General features: G+C 34.7%; 1 protein-coding gene and 1 long non-coding RNA gene across 10 annotated transcripts in view; one reads left to right on the top strand and one right to left on the bottom strand.

Annotated features, from left to right (window-relative positions):
• LOC144291733 (uncharacterized) overlaps window positions 1–18,188 on the bottom strand; it is a 167,109-nt gene that overhangs the window by 101,039 nt on the left and 47,882 nt on the right. The gene's annotated exons all lie outside the window — the stretch shown is intronic.
• The window catches only part of DPP10 (dipeptidyl peptidase like 10), a 1,281,550-nt gene that overhangs the window by 1,223,789 nt on the left and 39,573 nt on the right, over window positions 1–18,188 (top strand). For all 5 annotated transcript variants that reach the window (XM_077861455.1, XM_077861454.1, XM_077861453.1 and 2 more), the window contains 6 exons: window positions 1,311–1,402; window positions 1,778–1,825; window positions 4,923–5,044; window positions 6,304–6,351; window positions 17,540–17,638; window positions 17,746–17,815. In XM_077861455.1, the coding sequence (XP_077717581.1) occupies window positions 1,311–1,402; window positions 1,778–1,825; window positions 4,923–5,044; window positions 6,304–6,351; window positions 17,540–17,638; window positions 17,746–17,815 (479 nt within the window). The remainder of the gene's footprint in view (window positions 1–1,310; window positions 1,403–1,777; window positions 1,826–4,922; window positions 5,045–6,303; window positions 6,352–17,539; window positions 17,639–17,745; window positions 17,816–18,188) is intronic.

Below are 18,188 nucleotides of genomic sequence, written 5' to 3'. Positions count from 1 at the left end.
GACTGAAGAGATGATAATCCAATATAATATGTAAAGCTTGATTGAGACATCTATTTTATCTAAATACATAAATATACGTACATTTAAATATGAAATATATATAGTTATTTAGGTTACTTGGGATTGCTGTGGAAATTAGAGTATAGACTATATATTTAGATTTTGTTAATGTTAATAGGTGTGATATGTGACTTGCTTACATGTGAAAATAGTTTTAATCTTGAGAGATGTATATTGAGTATTTAGGCAAAAATACCCTGATGTTTGCAGCTTTTAAATGATTCAGCAAACAACAAAAGAGGGGGGACAAATTCTCAACAAATTCTCTACATGTTGACGTTTGGTGAACCTAGGAAATGATCTTATGGATATCCATGTACTTTCCATTCTGCCTTTCAACAGGTTTCTATATTTTCTCAATAAAATGAATGAGATACAATTTCATACTCGTTTGACAAAAAATTAAATAGTCTGAGGAAATTAATGTTGGTAAAGCAGTGATGAAGATGTGGAGCAATGAAAACTCATATTGCTAGTAGACTGTAAACAGGGACAACTTTGGAAAATACTTTTTCACTGCCTATTTAAGTAGAAGACATCTGTACTAATGACCAGTCCCCAATTTCTTGGTGTTTGTCTCAAGAAAACCCTGCCATGTGCATCAGGAGACATTAATAAAACTGTTCATAGTCAACTTGTTTTTAAGAGCAAAGATTTGGAAATGTTCAACTGTTGATAAGACATAAATTATGCTATCTTCATATAAAATGCCATATAGCAGTGAAAACAAACTATGGCTACAAACATTCATATGAATAAATCTCAGGGATAAGTTATTGTGGGAAAATAGCAAATCTTAAGGTGACAAACATGCTGTAAAAGTTGAAAGTATGTAATAGTAATTATTTAAAGTTTGTTTTGAAATGTTTTATTTAAAGGCGTCCAAACTGTGCAGTTGCCAGTCATCAAGATGAGAGTTACCAAAGTCCTATGTCTGTAACAAATTCCAAGAATGACATCCCATGTCAAAGTGATGCACAGGCAAGCCTCACCCAGAGGTGTTTTCTGAATGGTTTTCCTACAGTATAGGAGAAAAGGCACTATCCTACTCTGGTCAATGTTTGCGTGTGTGTGTGTGTGTGTGTGTGTGTGTGTGTGCGCGCGCGCATTCTTGAGACTGAAAGCAAAAAACTGAATGTTAGCTGAGAATTACAGAATTAAAAGTGACACAGGCAGTTAGTACTTTTGTGTTGACCAGAGAGATGCTGTTTAAATAAAAAAGAAAATCAATATTTTCTATTTCTTTGCAGAGTAAAAGTGAGCAAATTACCGTGCGGCATCTGACATCAGGAAACTGGGAAGTGATAAAGATCTTGGCATACGATGAAACTACTCAAAAAATGTGAGCGTTTTTGGTTCTCTAGTCAGGTTGCAAGTCAGGGCTGTCAAATGCAATTTTTTCTGCCAGATTTACGTTTTGCTTACTGTGGTCCTAGTCCAGACAGTCCAGTTGTGTAAAGAACAACTTTTCTTTTAAAGAGTCTCCCTATCTTTATCCAGGGACACACTTGCACGGATACACTTACACAGATACGTGCACACACCCTCAGACGTCTTTAAGAAAAAAAGATGTGTTTCCCAAATGGACCAAAGTTCTGTGGTTGAATAATGAAACAGCTCTTGCCTGTTCTTTGGCAGTTTGAAAATTCAAATGAAAACCCAGCCTGGCAAAAATTGATCTGTGCCTGATGTTTGTGTTGTTTTCTTTCCTGGACAGTTACTTTCTGAGCACGGAGACTTCTCCCAGAGGGAGGCAGCTGTACAGGTAAGCAAGGTGGAAGGATTGCCCTGTATAGGTTGATTTCTCAATGGCCATCTACGCAGATTAATGATAGAATGGGAAAATCTGAAGTTTCATTTTTGACATGACAAAAATCTCACACTCTTGAACCATTTTCTCAGCTCTGAACCTTTGTGAGCCTGCAGGGTTGGACTTGAGGGGAAAACCATCTAGCTTTACTTCTTTTTCCTTACCTGCTTTCACAGTCTCAAAATACCTTTTTATTTTAAGGCTTGCTTCTCTCAATTGCCCACATCACAGGCATTTACGTATTTTCCTCAGTGGACTTTTCTTCTGCTAAGCCTCATTTTTCATTTTCAATGCATTAATACTGTATACCAGTAATTTATTCCCAAACAAAATAAAACCATTGTGACTACTTAGAAGAGTGGATCAAGGGAAAATTTTTTTCTCCCCCTCCCCACCCCCCATAGTGTGTAAAACCTAGTAAGATTGCTATTGAAGACAGGGACGCTCGTCGCTTACTAAAATAAAGCATTAGATGGGAAATATTTCATCTGCCCAATTTTCCGAGATGGAAAGTTATATTCATTAAAGATACTTAAGGTCATACCTTTTTAGTATTAAATTGTTTCCTCACTCAGAAAGCTTTCACCAGGACCTCACAAGAATGACTTTTATTTTTGTCTGGCAAGCAACTTATTAATTCTAGACTTTATATACACTTTCTAATTTCCATTTCACAGATCCATTTTTAAAGTGTCAAAACTGCCATGGCATATTCTCAGTAGAAATTCTTCATGTTTGAAGAAGTTTCACCACTGATTCATACCCAATGGCGTAGACTTTCCTTTGAGAGTAAGAATGTATGTTTAAAGCACCCTAAACTCCCTCGATTCACCACTCTTATTTATGCATCAGTTGCTTTCATCTGAATCAAGTGTCTCATTTTATCACCTCTCCCAGTATATGATTTCTATATTCAGTTTTTGGATGTTTTGTTTTTCTCAGAGTCCAGAACCCATATTCTCAATGACTTCCAAAGGGAGAACAGCTATTTATTTAGAGACTGATTCTAATTTTGGTTTAAAGTTCTTGATTAAAGTACTGTTTACTTTTTTTGTTGTTGTTCTTTTTGGTGATCGAATGCCTATCTTGAAACATATACTCTGGTTGGTACTAGTAGTCCTGAACTATTTTTTAAGGTCATGAAACTACTTGATCAGTTTTATTTTTCTCATTTTATGAAACTCTTAAAGAAAAGTGATAATGTCAGAAGATTACACTTGGACAATTTTAGCCAATGGAACTATCTCAATCTGTCTTCCCTTTATTAGCCTAGAATGTGATTTGAATCAAAATGACTTCTTAGATTTGTGTGCTTGTCTTCACATTCTAGTGACTGAGCAGAAGAGTCAGCATATCTATGAACTGTACTAATGGAGCAGGCTGTGTTATAAACAAAATGTAGTACCAATAAATTTCCCCTTCAATAGCTCAGCAAATGCCAGTTGGCTTGACTATTATGGCTAACAATAGTGTATAACCCAGAAAACTCATTCATTGTCTTTTCCAGGTCATAAAAATCATCATTGGTTTACTAAATGTATGGGACGAGATACCCCTGCATAAACACAACTGCTGCCATAGTTCAGAATTTTGTCTCAAAATGTGCATTTCTTTATTTCAGTAATTTCATAATCTAATGAGAAAATAGCATCAAATCTCTGAGGAACTTGAACCTGAAAAAGTATAGGAAAGAGTAGAGAGATAGTTGTGTGTGTTTTTTTTTTTTTTTTTGATAAAAGGTTTTAAACTCTAGTTATGTCACTTAAGTATCTGTAGACAACTAGCATACATTCTTAGCCTCTCTTTGGAGATTCTTACACAACACTGAATATAATTAATGACATTGACCTGTACACTTAAGAATGATTAAAGTGGCAAGTGCTATGGTGTGTGTGTGCACGTGCATATGTATATACACACATACAGCAACTTTAAAGAGAAAATAGGTATGATTACCTTGTAAGTAAAGGTAAAATGGTTAATGTGTTGAAATGCTTAGTGTATATTAATTGCTTGATCAGTAAAGGAAAATTTTGGATTGTAACAAGTTCAGAATGCTTCAAATGTGAAATTGTGAATTTATCAAGGATACTTAACATTTATCCTCAATTGCTTCTAATGCTTCTGTTACCCATGTGAATACCCCTGTTCCCAACACCATGCCTGTGGCATACTGAACACCAAAATGGCTAGGATTCATTTACAAATGTATAGCCAAAATCATGTTTCTTTTCAAAATGAAATTGAGAGTATTTTATCCAAGTTTAAGATACTTCTTCACCAGCATTTTCATCTGTTTGCACAATTTATGATTCAACTCTATTTATAAAATAAATGATTCCATGTAGGATATTTAACCTTGAGTAAATAGCTCAATCACTCTGACTTTAAGCATCATTATTTGTAAAATAAAGGGATTGTTTTCTTTACATACCTCTCTGATGTCTCAAATTATATATGATCATTAACATTATCATACAAAAATAACTATCAAAAATTTCAGTGTAAGTATATAAGGCAAATATTTTCAGTGCATTTATTTAGTGGGAAAAATCTGACACTGATAGCAAATTCCACGGTTTAGAACACTGAATTTAGGAAATCATGAGCTTGATTCTTTGTGTGATTTGTGAAAGCATGTTATTAGTTCTTTCAATTTTTATTCATGGTGAGTTATGCCCATCTGTGGGCAATTCCTTTTACAATTTTATAAAGGAATATCTATAGAGAAAAGATAGATAAGAATAAGTTACATGGAGTCCTGTAGAAATCAGTTCCTTGGTTATAAACATACATACATTATATATGCATACAGGTGTACATAATTTTAATTTTATTAGAGGAGAAAAATGTGTATGTTTTAACATTAATAGAAATTGACTTTGAAAAAAGGGAAAAAAAGAAATTGACTTTGCATTTATATGATAAGTCATCATTTACAAAATGCAACATAAATAATGCTGTAATTCCTCAGTTTAATATTTAAATATTGATGCCATACATTTAAGTACTTGGAATAGTACCATTTCTAATTTTCTTTTTCTTTCTCCAGTGCGTCTACTGAAGGACTATTGAATCGTCAATGCATTTCATGTAATTTTATGAAAGAACAATGTACATATTTTGATGCCAGTTTTAGTCCTATGAATCAACATTTCTTATTACTCTGTAAAGGTAATACATGATTTCTATTGAAATTTACTTTATTTGACCAGTATCTATTACTATCATGAGTAACTATTTTTCTCTAGCTATGATTTGATATTCTAAATGTATGTTTCTGTTAAGTTGTAAATTATGAATTTACTGAGCTATAAATTATATCTTCATTTAGAAAATGAAATTTGAAACCAACATTTACTCATGATCAATAAAGGCTGTTTGAGAGTGAACCTTTAAAAAAAGTGAATAAACATTTACATCAGCCAAGTCATGCTACAACAATAAACTAATTTACCTAGTCTTTAGAAAAAAAAAAAGTCCTCTTATTAAAATAATAGCTTGGTTGTTAAGAGATTGGGGATCTAGAGTAATTGCCTGGGTGGGTCTAGCACCCTTCCATTCTAAAAGATTACATTCACCTCAATTACTTCTACTTGGTAAAAGTACTTATGTCTTATATATTTGTATGGTATATCAGGTTATACTGATAGGAATCATTGCCTCTTAAGTAGATATTTAATTTCCTAGAGATGGAATGGAAGAAATGTATCCCTTATATTGTGATAGACTGAGTGCTTTTGCTCTAAGTGGTACCTGAAGCTGTCCTGTTCTTAAGAAACCCTGAGGAATAGAACACTTTGCTCTTTTTAGTGTTCTTTTTTTCTCTAGATATCAAAAAGTAAGTGTTTGATGGCACCAGGAAAAAACTATTAGACCTCTAGATATAGTTCCTTAGAGGAGTAAAGTTTCAAGATAACATGGCTATACTGAGTTAACTAGTATATTTGAAATATTTCATGACTCCAGTTAATGTTTTTTTTTCAATTGATATATAATTAATTAGAACCGATATTTCTCTCCATGTATTCATCTTCCTTGGTTGAGTGGTAAATAGAATTTAATCTTGGATGAACTAATGAGGGGTCATGGGGTCATGAATCTGCTTTCTGAACGTCAGTGACTACTCTATGAAAGAGAGTAAGGTGAAATAGACAGTAAGGAGCATAAAATTGAGTACCATACAATTATAGAAGTGGAGATCTTAATAATCTCTGCAAATGGTTTATTTCCCCATATGTTATTTTCTGAATATAATATGCATAGATAGAAATGAAATCTAGTTACCTGGTTTCTGTTTAATTATGTTTTTAACTATGAAATGCTTCAATTTGAAAAAAATAACTGTCACATAGCCTTTCCAATAATTATTACTTAGATGTCTTTCAAATACTTATACATTTTTTAAATATATATTTGTTTTTAAAATCCAGGCCCGGGTGTCCCAGTGGTCAGTCTACATAGCACAGAAAACCCAGCAAGTAAGTACACACACATGACAATGAGGGATAGTCATGGTGGGCATTGGTCTTAGGTATTCTTTATTCTGAGTGTCATATTCTTATAAAATCTTTTTCAAAGGAGTTTCCAACATGGAGGGAGATGTGTAGGTACCATCAACTTGACCTTGGTTATGTAAGAGAAATAGTAAAGCAAGTCATTTGAGCCATGTTACAGTTGGAATTGGATCTTATATGCCTGGATCTGGATGTCTACTGTATCTAAATTGAATGAGGACTGGTTGATGAGGCTCATTTAGGTACATTTCAGCCTACTGGCCCTTTAGGACTCTGATTCATATTTCCCTGGGCCTCCTATAGGTTATTCCTCCAATGCTTCTGTGTACTTTTGTGAAAAATATGAAAAGTATATTATTTTATATTTTTCTATCCTATTTGTTGGACATATCCAGGGCTTCATTGTCTTATATATTCATTTTTCTTTTATGTATTTAACTGTTCATCATCTATTAAGTGAGCCCCTACTTCATCAAGCAATATAACAGGTTGGGTGGACACTGCTAGAAAATATGGTTGGTGTGTTTATGACATTATAGTGGAACATGTAAGTAAATAAGTGGTTGAAGTAATCTTAAAAATGAATAGCCAGATTGCTTCCTGCCTTCTTTTCTTCCATGTTTCTTTTCCTTCTTTCAATTTTATTTAATCAGTACTTTTTTGAAGATTCTTATTTATTCATGAGAGAGACAGAGAGGAGTGTGGGGGGAGACACAGGCAGAGGGAGAAGCAGGCTCCATGCAGGTAGCCTGACATAGGATTCGATCCTAGGTCTCCAGGATCATGCCCTGGGCAGTGCTAAACTGCTGAGCCACCCAGGCTTCCCTAAATCAATACTCTTATGCTCTGAAGATTTACATTAGGCTGCCATGATCTAACAAATGAGGCTATATTTATGAACTTAATTCTCAGAACTCATCCTGACATAGTTAATTTTATTATCTTCTTCTAAAGATGAGGAAACTGAGTCACAGGGAAGTTAAATAACTTGCCTAATTCATACTAATGGATATCAGAGCCAGGAATCATATGAGATAGTCTGACTCCAGAATAGTATTTGTAATTGATGAAAGCAGGCTAGAGGAAGGTCCTGCAGGACCAGCCAAGAGGGTCCTTGGTTTCACACAGGATAGACATCAAATGTGATTCAGTGAAAGTGAAAACAGAGTTTATTGAATAGTGTAAGTAGAAATAGCAGACAGAGTGTCTAGGAGACTTGGAAAGGAGAATGAGTCATCATTGCTTGGGGTTAGGGGTTTATATTGGAAAAGGATCTAGGAATATGTGTTCCTTTAGGAATCCAGGGTAGGGTCCAATCAAAGGTGATGACAGATGAATAATAGGATGTATTGGTGCTAGTGTCAGTGGAAGTTTGTTTGAAGCTAATGTCCTGGAACATGTTTGATGCTATTATGTGTTTGGGGCCTGGGAAAAAACTCAAGAGAATGATTAATGATTTTTGCTTTCCCCTTGAAGTGGGAACATAGCTTCTTTGGCTGTTCAGAGGTAAAATACAGAAATGGGGCCTAGCAGAAAAACAACAGAGACACAGCCTTTCTAAAATTGATTCCTTTCGGCTTCCTTAACTCATTATCACTACTGTATGATGGCAACTTATTCTGTTTTTATCTTTCATATCTCGTATTTAAGAAGTTTTATTCATATGCCTTGACTTAATGGAGATGCAGGCATAAGACTGTAATGTTGAAGCACAATGTAATGTTATTTTTAGAGAACAGAGAAAGACCATTCATATTCTCCAAATACCAACATATGGAGACTTCCTCCCTGTTCTAGAAAAAAAGACAAAATTGCTCAATTTGTGATGGAGTTTTGTGTGGTTGGAAAGACATAGAAAGTAAATGATGTACTCCCCTATCAGTATGAACCTTAAAGAAGTTGTGGTAAGCAAATTAGTCTATTCAGTATTAAAATTAACAGCAACAATAATAAAACAGTATATTGGATAAGATAGAAGGTTGAATTTTACTGATTAAAAAAAATCAGTATATAAAATGATTTTATTGCATACCTTTTGTGAGATCTGAGACAAAGCAATAGATCATAGGATCAATTTCCTTGTAGGCAAATCAGCAAATGAATTTTGAGATGTATTTACAACACAGGATGCACTGAATAAATGGGAACTATTCCTGTTATATTGCATATTCTGCCAAAATAACTTTTTAAAGATTTCCAATCTGATTTTAATTAACTTTATTCTACTGTTACAAAGCAGTGTTGTTTTCTAGTAATTTCTGCTGCAAATAATGAAACATTTATCTTTCTAATTTTCCCATTTATAAGCCAATTACGATCATCTCAGGGTCAAGAAAAACAAAGTGAGCAGTGGCCAGGTGCTTAATTTTCCTTTTAAAAAGACATTTATTGAGCTAAAACTTATATTCAGTTTCAAGTAAATCTTTTGGTTAGTGGATCTTGGATTAATCTTTGTTACACTAATGAATGAATTGTAATGCATTTGGGGGCCACATGAAGTAAAATAGAGTATGAAAAGAAAATTTAAGAAAGAAAGACGAAAATATTTAACGAATATGGAAACCTTTAAACCCAATAGATACCAAAGAAATGCAGAGTAAAACATTGCCATGTAATTTGCCAAACAAATTACTAGTACCAAAAAATTTACATTGCTAATAAGGATACAATGCAGTAAGGCTCTCATAACTTGCAGGTAGAAATATAAATTATAGCAATCTCTTGAAAAAAATAAGTCCTAAGCCTTCAATCTTTTATACTTATTTACCTGGTATTTTTCCTCTTAATGGTTTATACTGAGGAAGTAATTCTAAATAGAGAAAATCTAACACAGCACTGGTGATGATAATGAAAAAAACACAAATGATAAAAAGAGGGGGATCTGTAAATGACTTTAATGAAATATTAATTAGTGCTTGAATATCTTCTATTTATCTTTCCAGAACCTCTGGATCTCATTTTCCCCCTTTAGTCACTCCAACCTATATAGATGACTTAGGTTCTGTTACCATTTGGCTGCCAGTTAGGTTCTAGCTAAAATGAATCCAGTGAGTAACTGAAGAGACAGAGAAAAGTAGTTTTAGAGTATCTATTCTTCCAGTGTTCTCTATCTATCCCTGTGGAGTTACCCCAGGTTGCCAGGATTCCTAGCTGAAGGTCACCATGGATCCCTCTCTCTCACTCAACTATCACTGCTTACTGCTCTTGACCTGCAGGCAAGGCCACTGTCCTAAGCCCTGGATTACTGGACTGCCCCTTATGAACTCCCACCCACTGTTCATATATTTGTAAATAGTTCTTTATTAAATTGTTATTATTCTGACAAAGTCACCATCAGTTTCCTACTTGGATTAAAAAAAATGTTTACAAAAATGTTTAAGCTATAGTTCTAAGTGATCAGGGCTCCAAATGTTTATACCACTCTAACAAAACTGTTTGAAAAATGCATCTAAAATTTTAAGAAAATAATACTCGCAATTGTTAAAATTCATGCATTTGCCTAGCAGCCTTCCAGGTGACTTTTGTTCTTTATTCTCGAGTATTTGCTTCATGTTCTACAATGAACACGCATTACTTTTTTTTTCATATATTACTTTTTTAATGAAAAAGAAACCCTTCATTAAAATGCTCAGTGAGTTGAGACAAAGTATAAATATGCAAAATTTTACTTAGTTAATATTTCAAAAGTCCTTTGTCTCATATTATTACCATTTTCTTTCTCCTTAATTTTGTATATATGCCTGTTTCCTTTTTCTCTATCCCATCTTATTCTCATCCTTCTTTACTCTTCTACTTTCTGTTCAATTTCATTTTCTTCTCTTCAATTCCATGCTTAAAATTGTGTCTTAACATTTCCTCCTCTCCACATTATTTCACCAAAAACTGTGTATTGCATGTGTTTTGTGAATTTATCATGAAATAAAAGCTATCTGTTCTTAATATTTTCAAAATAGCTTTACTATTTCCTATCTTTCTCTTCCTCAAATATATTTCCTTGTGACATGGATTAATTTTTTCCCCATGAGTAAATAAGTAGCCTTTGATTTAGAAGTAAAAATTTGTCAACTGCCCCTACATTCATGTAATTAGTTGATATGTAATTAGGTTTATTTTTTGCCCCTGACATTTGATAAGAGAAACCATGAGAAATTTATTAGTATATCATACTCATATTGGTGCCTCTGGCTGTATCTATTCATTTTCAGTTAATCATTTTAGATAAATTTGTTTAAAAAAAAAAAACAACCAAGAATATGATCTGCAGTTAGAGGTATAAAGGTAAAAATTAAATAAGATGAATTCTTCCAAAAACTCTCTTCATTGTAGTTAGAAAATATCAGGTGACATTGGCTTCCTCTAAATACAAAACAAATGGGGGATCCCTGGGTGGCTCAGAGGTTTGGTGCCTGCCTTCGGCCAAGGGCGTGATCCTGGAGTCCCAGGATCGAGTCCCACATCGGGCTCCCGGCATGAGCCTGCTTTTCCCTCTGCCTGTGTCTCTTATGAATAAATAAATAAAATCTTAAAAAAAATAGAACAAAATCCAAAACATTATAAATATTACAATCATCAGAATCCAATAAAATATTACTGGGTGTGTGAGGAAGCTAGAAAATGTGACTCAACTGGGAAAAAAGCTAGTGTAAATAGAGACAGACTCAGAAATGAGATAGATGGAGCCTTCTGGCAAAAATAATAAAGCAGCTATTATAAATATGATTTTGAAGATCAAGAAAAAATGAATGCAGTATGAATAAAAGTGGAGTATTTTTTAAAGGAACTTCATGAACGTAAAATATCTGAAATAAAAACTTCACTGGAAAATACTAAAAGCAAATTAGACACTACAGAAAACAGATCAGTGAACTTGAAACATTATCAATAGAAACTTCCAGATACAGAAAGAAAAAGAATGAAAAAAAAATGAACAGAGCCTAAGTTAATATAGGCCAATATATATATGATGTTTTTAACTAAAGTCAAAAGGGGAGGCATGTAAGAAATATTTGATGAGATAATGCCAAGGCCAAATAACATGAAAAGTATAAAATTGTCAGATCTCAAGCAGATGGAAAAGGTGATTTAAAAACAAAATTAAACCTTAAATCATCAAAAATAAGAAGATTCCTATTTATCTACACATTACATACATGGTAGTGAAGCCAAGAATTACTTGGCTCAGAGGTCTCATCATAAGAGAAAAAAAAAAAAAGAAACTAAAAATAGAGCAAAATCTTTAATATGATGATGAAAGAATTTCAGAGAAGACAGCAGAATAGGACAACACAAAGCACGCCTCATCCCAGGAACACAACTAGGTAACACATCAGTGTAAATAACCTAGAAAATGACAAGAAGACGAGGAAAACAAATTCTACAACTAAAGGGAAACTTGGGACTGTCTGTGGGAGGGTGGGAAGCTGCTGGACTGGAGAGGAGAGAGAAACACTCTCCCACTGGGGAGCCCACACAGGGAAGACAAGTTCCCATAACATTTGGCTTTGAAAGCCAGAGGGGCTGAATTTCATGAGTTCTTAAAACCAATGGGACTCAAAACCTGAAACTTGAAAAATGAATGGGCTCAGTATTGGGAAAACCTGTAGGGCAAGAGGAAACTGAGTCCCCACCCTTAAAGAGACAGCAGCACAACAAACCATGGTCTGCAGAGATACAGCATAGAAGCAGCAGTTTGAAAAATGCCTGGGGCATACAGAAAGGAGCTTGCTTTACTAACCTCAGGAGTATGATGGAAGGGCAGGGATCCTTAAAAGACTTCTTCAGAAACAAAGGAGCTGGTGGGCACTATATCTGCCCCCACCATCCAGCATAAACACATGGCCACCTGCAGGAACCAGAGAGGCCCAGACACTTGTCACTTGCTAACACTGCAAATCTTGCACCTCCCTCACTCCCTGCACTTCAAATCTGCCCTCTCTAGCCTGGCTGGTCTTAGTCCTAGTGAATGCAAATCCCCTCCTCTAGAGGACAAGTGCAAACAAACCTTGGCAACACCACTGCACCTCCCCTCCACACACATCTTTGGATCCCTTAGCAGAGCCAACCCCTCCAACATCTTCTTGGCCAGAGCCCATCCAAAGCCTGGCAATGTGCAAACAACCCCAACAGGAGGCAGCATCACTGCAAACTGGCTCAGGAACAGGGGAGGATAACTACATACACCACTTCAGCTGTGGCCTGAGCAGTGGGCAAGGTACAGACCCCTGGTCTGACTGCAGGCTCCATTCACCAACAGAAGCTTCTCAGGGGACAAAACGAATAAAGTGTCCTGCATTCTGGAGCTAATGTTTACTCAGGCAAATGGTTGGTCTGATGCAACTCAACCCCAAGGTAGTCCAAGCTTGGCCCACAGCACAAAAGAGAACAAACACGGCTGATAACAGGCAAAAAAAAGAGCCATTGCAGATGACTGGATGGAAGGCAAAAGCAGCTCAGCCACAACAGCAGGGCACAAGCAACACACATAGGAATCACCTTTGAAGCACCAGGTTCTGGTGAACAAGGGACGCTGCACTACAGGGCACTACACATCTCCTTTTTGTAAGGCAGGAGATGTAGCTGACTTTCCTACCATACAGAAACAAACACAAAGATTTAGACAAAAGGAGAAAAGAAAGTATGTCACAAATGAAAGAACAAAATCACAGCAAATGACCTAAGTGAAACAGACCAAAGTAATACACCTGATAGAGAATGTAATGATCATGAGATATTTACTGGACCTAAGAAAAGACTAGAGGACATCATTGAAAAACTTAAAGAGAAAACACAGGAAAAAAATACAATCAGATATGAACTCAATAAATGAAATTAAGAATACACTAGATGGAATAGATAGTAGACTACAGGAAGAAGAACAGATCAGTGACCTGGAGGATGGAGTAATTGAAAGCAATTGAGTTAATCTGGTGATAGAAAAAAAAAAGTTATGCAAAACCAGAATGGACTTAACATCAAGTGTAATAGCATTCACATTATAGGGATCCCAGGAGAAGAGAAAAGGGTGTAGAAAATTTATCTGAAGGAATAATAGCTGAAAACTTACCCAATCTAGGGAAGGGAACAGCCTCCAAATCCAAGAGGCACAGAGAGCCCCCTTTGAACTAAATCAAACCAAGGTGGTCCACAGCAAAGACACTAAGTAATTGAAATGGCAAAAAGTAGTGATAAAGAGAGAATATTAAAAGCAGCAAGAGAAAAATAAAACAGCAAAAGAAAAGAAAATAGTTATATACAAGGGAAATCCCATAAGGCTATCAGTTGAATTTTCAGCAAGAAACATTGTAGGTCAGAGGGGAATGACATGATATATTCAAAATGCTGAAAGGAAAATGTATGCAGAAAAAAAATGCAACATCCAGCAAGGCTATTATTAAGACTGGAAGGAGATATAAAAAGTTTCCCAGGAGCTAGTTCTTTCAAAAGATAAACAAAATTAATATTGATGAACTATTAGAACTACATCAAAATAAAAAGCTTCTACACAGCGAAAGAAACCATCAACAAAACTAAAAGACAACCTACAGAATGGAAAAAGATATTTGCAAAGGACCCATCTGATAAAGGGTTAGTATCCAAAATATATAAAGATTGATACAATTCATCACCCCAAAAACAAATAACCCAATTAAAAACTGGGCAGAAGACATAATAGAAATTGCTCCAAAGACGACATCCAGATGGTCAACAGACCCATGAAATGATGCTCAACGTCACTCATTATCAGGGAAATGCAAATCAAAACCACAATGAGGTATCACTTCTTTCTTGTCAGAATGGCCAAAATCAACAGCAGAAGAAACATTGAGTACTGGCAAAGGTGTGGAGAAAATGGAATCCTCAAGCACTGTTGATGGGAATGCAAACTGTTGCAGCCCCTCTGGAAAGCAGTATGGAGATCCCTCAAAAAAATTAAAAATGTAACTACCAGAGAGTCCAGTGGTCACAGTATTGGATATTCATCCAAAGAATATAACACTAATTTGAAAGGCGATATGCACCCCTATGTTTACTGCAGCATTATTTATAATAGTCAAATTATGGAAGCAGCCCAGTGTTCATCAATAGATGAATGGATAAAGAAGATGAGACACACACACACACTATGGAATATAATTCAGCCATAAAGAATGAATGAAATCTTGCCATTTGGAACAACATGGATGGATCTAGAGAATATAAGCTAAGTGAAGTCAGTCAGAAAAAGACTAGTACCATATAATTTCACTCATCTGTGGAATTTAAGTAACAAAATAGGGCAGCCTGGGTGGCCCAGCGGTATAGCGCCACCTTCAGTCCAGGGCGTGGTCCTGGAGACCTGGGATCAAGTCCCACGTTGGGCTCCCTGCATGGAGCCTGCTTCTCCCTCTCCCTATGTCTCTGCCTCTCTCTCTCTCTCTCTGTGTCTCATGAATAAGCAAATAAAATCTTAAAAAAAAAAAAGGAAAAAAAATAAAAACTACAAATTAACATGGTTACCAGAGAGTGGGTGGGGGGAGGGTAGGTGAAACAGGCAAAGGGGATTAAGAGTGCACTTATCATGATGAGCACTGAGTAATGTATAGAATTGCTGAATCACTGTATTGCATGCCTGCAACTAACACTGTATATTAAGTATACTGGAATTAAAGTTAGTTAATCAAATGATGATGGAAAAGAAAACATAATCCTCAACCTGGAATAAATGATCTTGGAAAACAGCCTTCGAAAGTGAAGGAAAAATAAAGAATACAGAAAAAATGCTGAGAATGCTTTACTATCAGATTTGCATTTCTAAATAAGACATAGATCAAAGAATAATTTAGGAAAATACTTTGAGCCACAGAAAAATGAAAATATAACTAATTCAAGTTTGGAGATACCTGACAAGACAGAAACTTATAGCTGTAAATTCTTGCTTAATAAAGAAGGAAAACTATAAAATCAATCATCTAAACTTCTACCTTAAGTAGCTAGAAAAAGAGCAAATTAAGTTGAAGAGAGGAAATAATAATAAAGAGTGGAAATAAATGGTAAAGGAAATGTACTAGCAGTAGAAAAAATGTATAAAAACAGATTTTTTTAAGATCAATAAATTTTTTAGAAAATTTAAAAAATCAATAAAATTTATAAAGTTCTATATAGAATCATCAAAGAAAACATATACTATCACTATTTCATTAATGAAATACATGATGTTAATAATGGATCCTACACACATTAGAATGATAGTAATGGAATACTATAAATGATTTTAAGGCGATGAATCTCACATTTTAGATGAAGTGGGAAAGTTTCTTAAAAGACATTCATTGCTAAACAATCTGGAAGAAATACACTATATAAATATCTCCTTATCTACGAAAAAATTCTCAATATTCTTCCACAGAGAAAATTCCAGTTAGCTTCACTGGTGAATTCTGTGCAATATTCGATATATTTATACCAAGCTTACACAAACTCTCAAAAAATATAAGGCCAGCATTCCAGAACGAAATCCATATTACAAGGACGAAAACAACAAAGGGGGTGGTGCATGCCTGGTTGGCTCAGTTGGTGGAGTGTGCTACTCTTGATCTCAGGGTTGTTTGAGCCCCATGCTGGGTGTAGCAACTGCTTAAAAAAATAAAATTCTGGGCAGCCCCAGTGGCTCAGCAGTTTAGCGCCACCTTCAGCCCAGGGTGTGATCCTGGAGACCGGGGATTGAGTCCCATGTCGGGCTCCCTGCATGGAGCCTGCTTCTCCCTCTGCCTGTGTCTCTCATGAATAAAAAAAATATTTTTAAAAATTTTTAAATTTTTTTTTCCTAGTGAGTATGATACAAAGTTCACTAAAGACTAACAAATATGCCAATTTAAAAAGGGATAATATAGGGATCCCTGGGTGGCGCAGTGGTTTAGCGCCTGCCTTTGGCCCAGGGCGTGATCCTAGAGATCCGGGATCAAATCCCACGTTGGGCTCCTGGTGCATGGAGCCTGCTTCTCCCTCTGTCTGTGTCTCTGCCTCTCTCTCTCTCTCTCTGTGTGACTATCATAAATAAATAAAAATTTAAAAAAAAATTAAAAAGGGATAATATAAGTACATGGGGTTTACCTGAAGAATCCATGATTGCTGCAACATTCAGCAATCAATGCAATTCACTTTATTTTACTATTAACTCAGAGTATTCAGAAGAAAGCATTTGATAAATTTGAAAAATAAAAATAAATAATAGCAAGAATAGAATAGAAATTCCTTAATTAAATGAATAGAATCTATAAAAATACAATTGATATCATACTTAATGTCTTAATGTTGAAAGACATTGTTTTCCTCCAAAATTGAGAGATATTAAAAACTCAATGGATATACATACATACTAATGGATTATAGGGCTATTTTTCACTATGTCTCCCTAATAATTTATAGATTTAGTACATCAATCAAAATCCAGCAAATTACTGATGTTCATGTTTTGTCAACTTGTTTTTTTATTTTGTAATGCTATTGCTGTATTTACAAATTCATTTATTATTTCTTCTATAGTACCTAAATTTGCGCTAATGCCTAGAATTTTTTATCTTAAATCTTAGTTTTTATGAACACTAGGTTTTACAGGTTTTAAATTTTAGTATTTTAACTTGTGTCTTTTTAAAAAAATTCATTCATATATCTCAATATCTCATGCTTATTTTTTAACTCAATAAACACATGAGATATAATCATATTCTCTTTTTCAAAGGTATAGTCAATCAATTATATCACTTGTATTATTTCTGTTGATTACATTTTGTACTAATCATGGGTAATATTTTCCTGATTTTTTTACATGCCTCATAATTTTGTATTGGAATCCCAGTGTCATCTCACTAGGTGACAGAAAATTTTGTGTTCTTTTAAATGTTCTTAAGCAGAGTAGTAACATTATCAGATTTACATTTTGAAAATGTAAATGCTAATTTCAAGTATAGGGAAAGTAAAGAACATTTCACCGGAATAAGAAAGCTCAGTTAGAAAACTGTTGTAATAATCCAGCCAGGAGGGAAATTATGAGAGTTTAATCAGTGCCTAACACAGTGCTTGCCAAATGATAATTACTGGATGATTATTTGTTGTGTTGCACTGATTCCTGATCAACACATAGTAGTTATTTAAATTAACTTTTTTTGATTTATAGAGTATTTTATACTGGAAGGCAATTCCATGCTGAAGGAAGCTATCCTGAAGAAGAAGATAATAAAGTCAGAAATTAAAATGCTTCATATTGACGACTATGGTAAAGTTTTGTGCATGCTATGTTATTTAAGAACAACATTCTCTGCATCTTACAGTTTTACATGTAAATGACTCTCCATCTTTAATATTCTGCTCTTTCTTTAAAAGAACTTCCTTTACAGTTGTCCTTTCCCAAAGATTTTACGGACCGAAACCAGTATGCTCTTCTGTTAATAATGTAAGTATTTCATTTGCTTTTGAAATGAAGGAATCTAAAGGCTTTATAATTTTTCTTATGCCTCACATGACAGCATTCTGAGTAAAAAACAGAAGTCCTATATATGTAGTTAAGTGGGGCACCTGTCAGTGGTATGAGCTCATCAAGGACCCCAGCACTAATCAACATGGAAGGATGTGTAATTTGTACTTCTTACCCTCCTAAGGTGAACTCAGTGTTAACTACCGGGAAGAATGTCACATGTAGTTTGGCTTATGGATGTCTGTTTAAGCAGTTACCAAACCCTACTCTTATTTTTGTTTGGTTTTCACATATAATCTTGGTCTATTATTTTCTTTCTTTGCAATATATTTGTCATATCAAAGTTATGCTG

This window comes from Canis aureus, chromosome 20 (genome assembly GCF_053574225.1).
Source record: "Canis aureus isolate CA01 chromosome 20, VMU_Caureus_v.1.0, whole genome shotgun sequence".
Lineage (NCBI taxonomy): Eukaryota > Metazoa > Chordata > Mammalia > Carnivora > Canidae > Canis > Canis aureus.
Note: the sequence above shows the minus strand (reverse complement) of the source record. Positions and strands in the feature narration are given on the sequence as shown.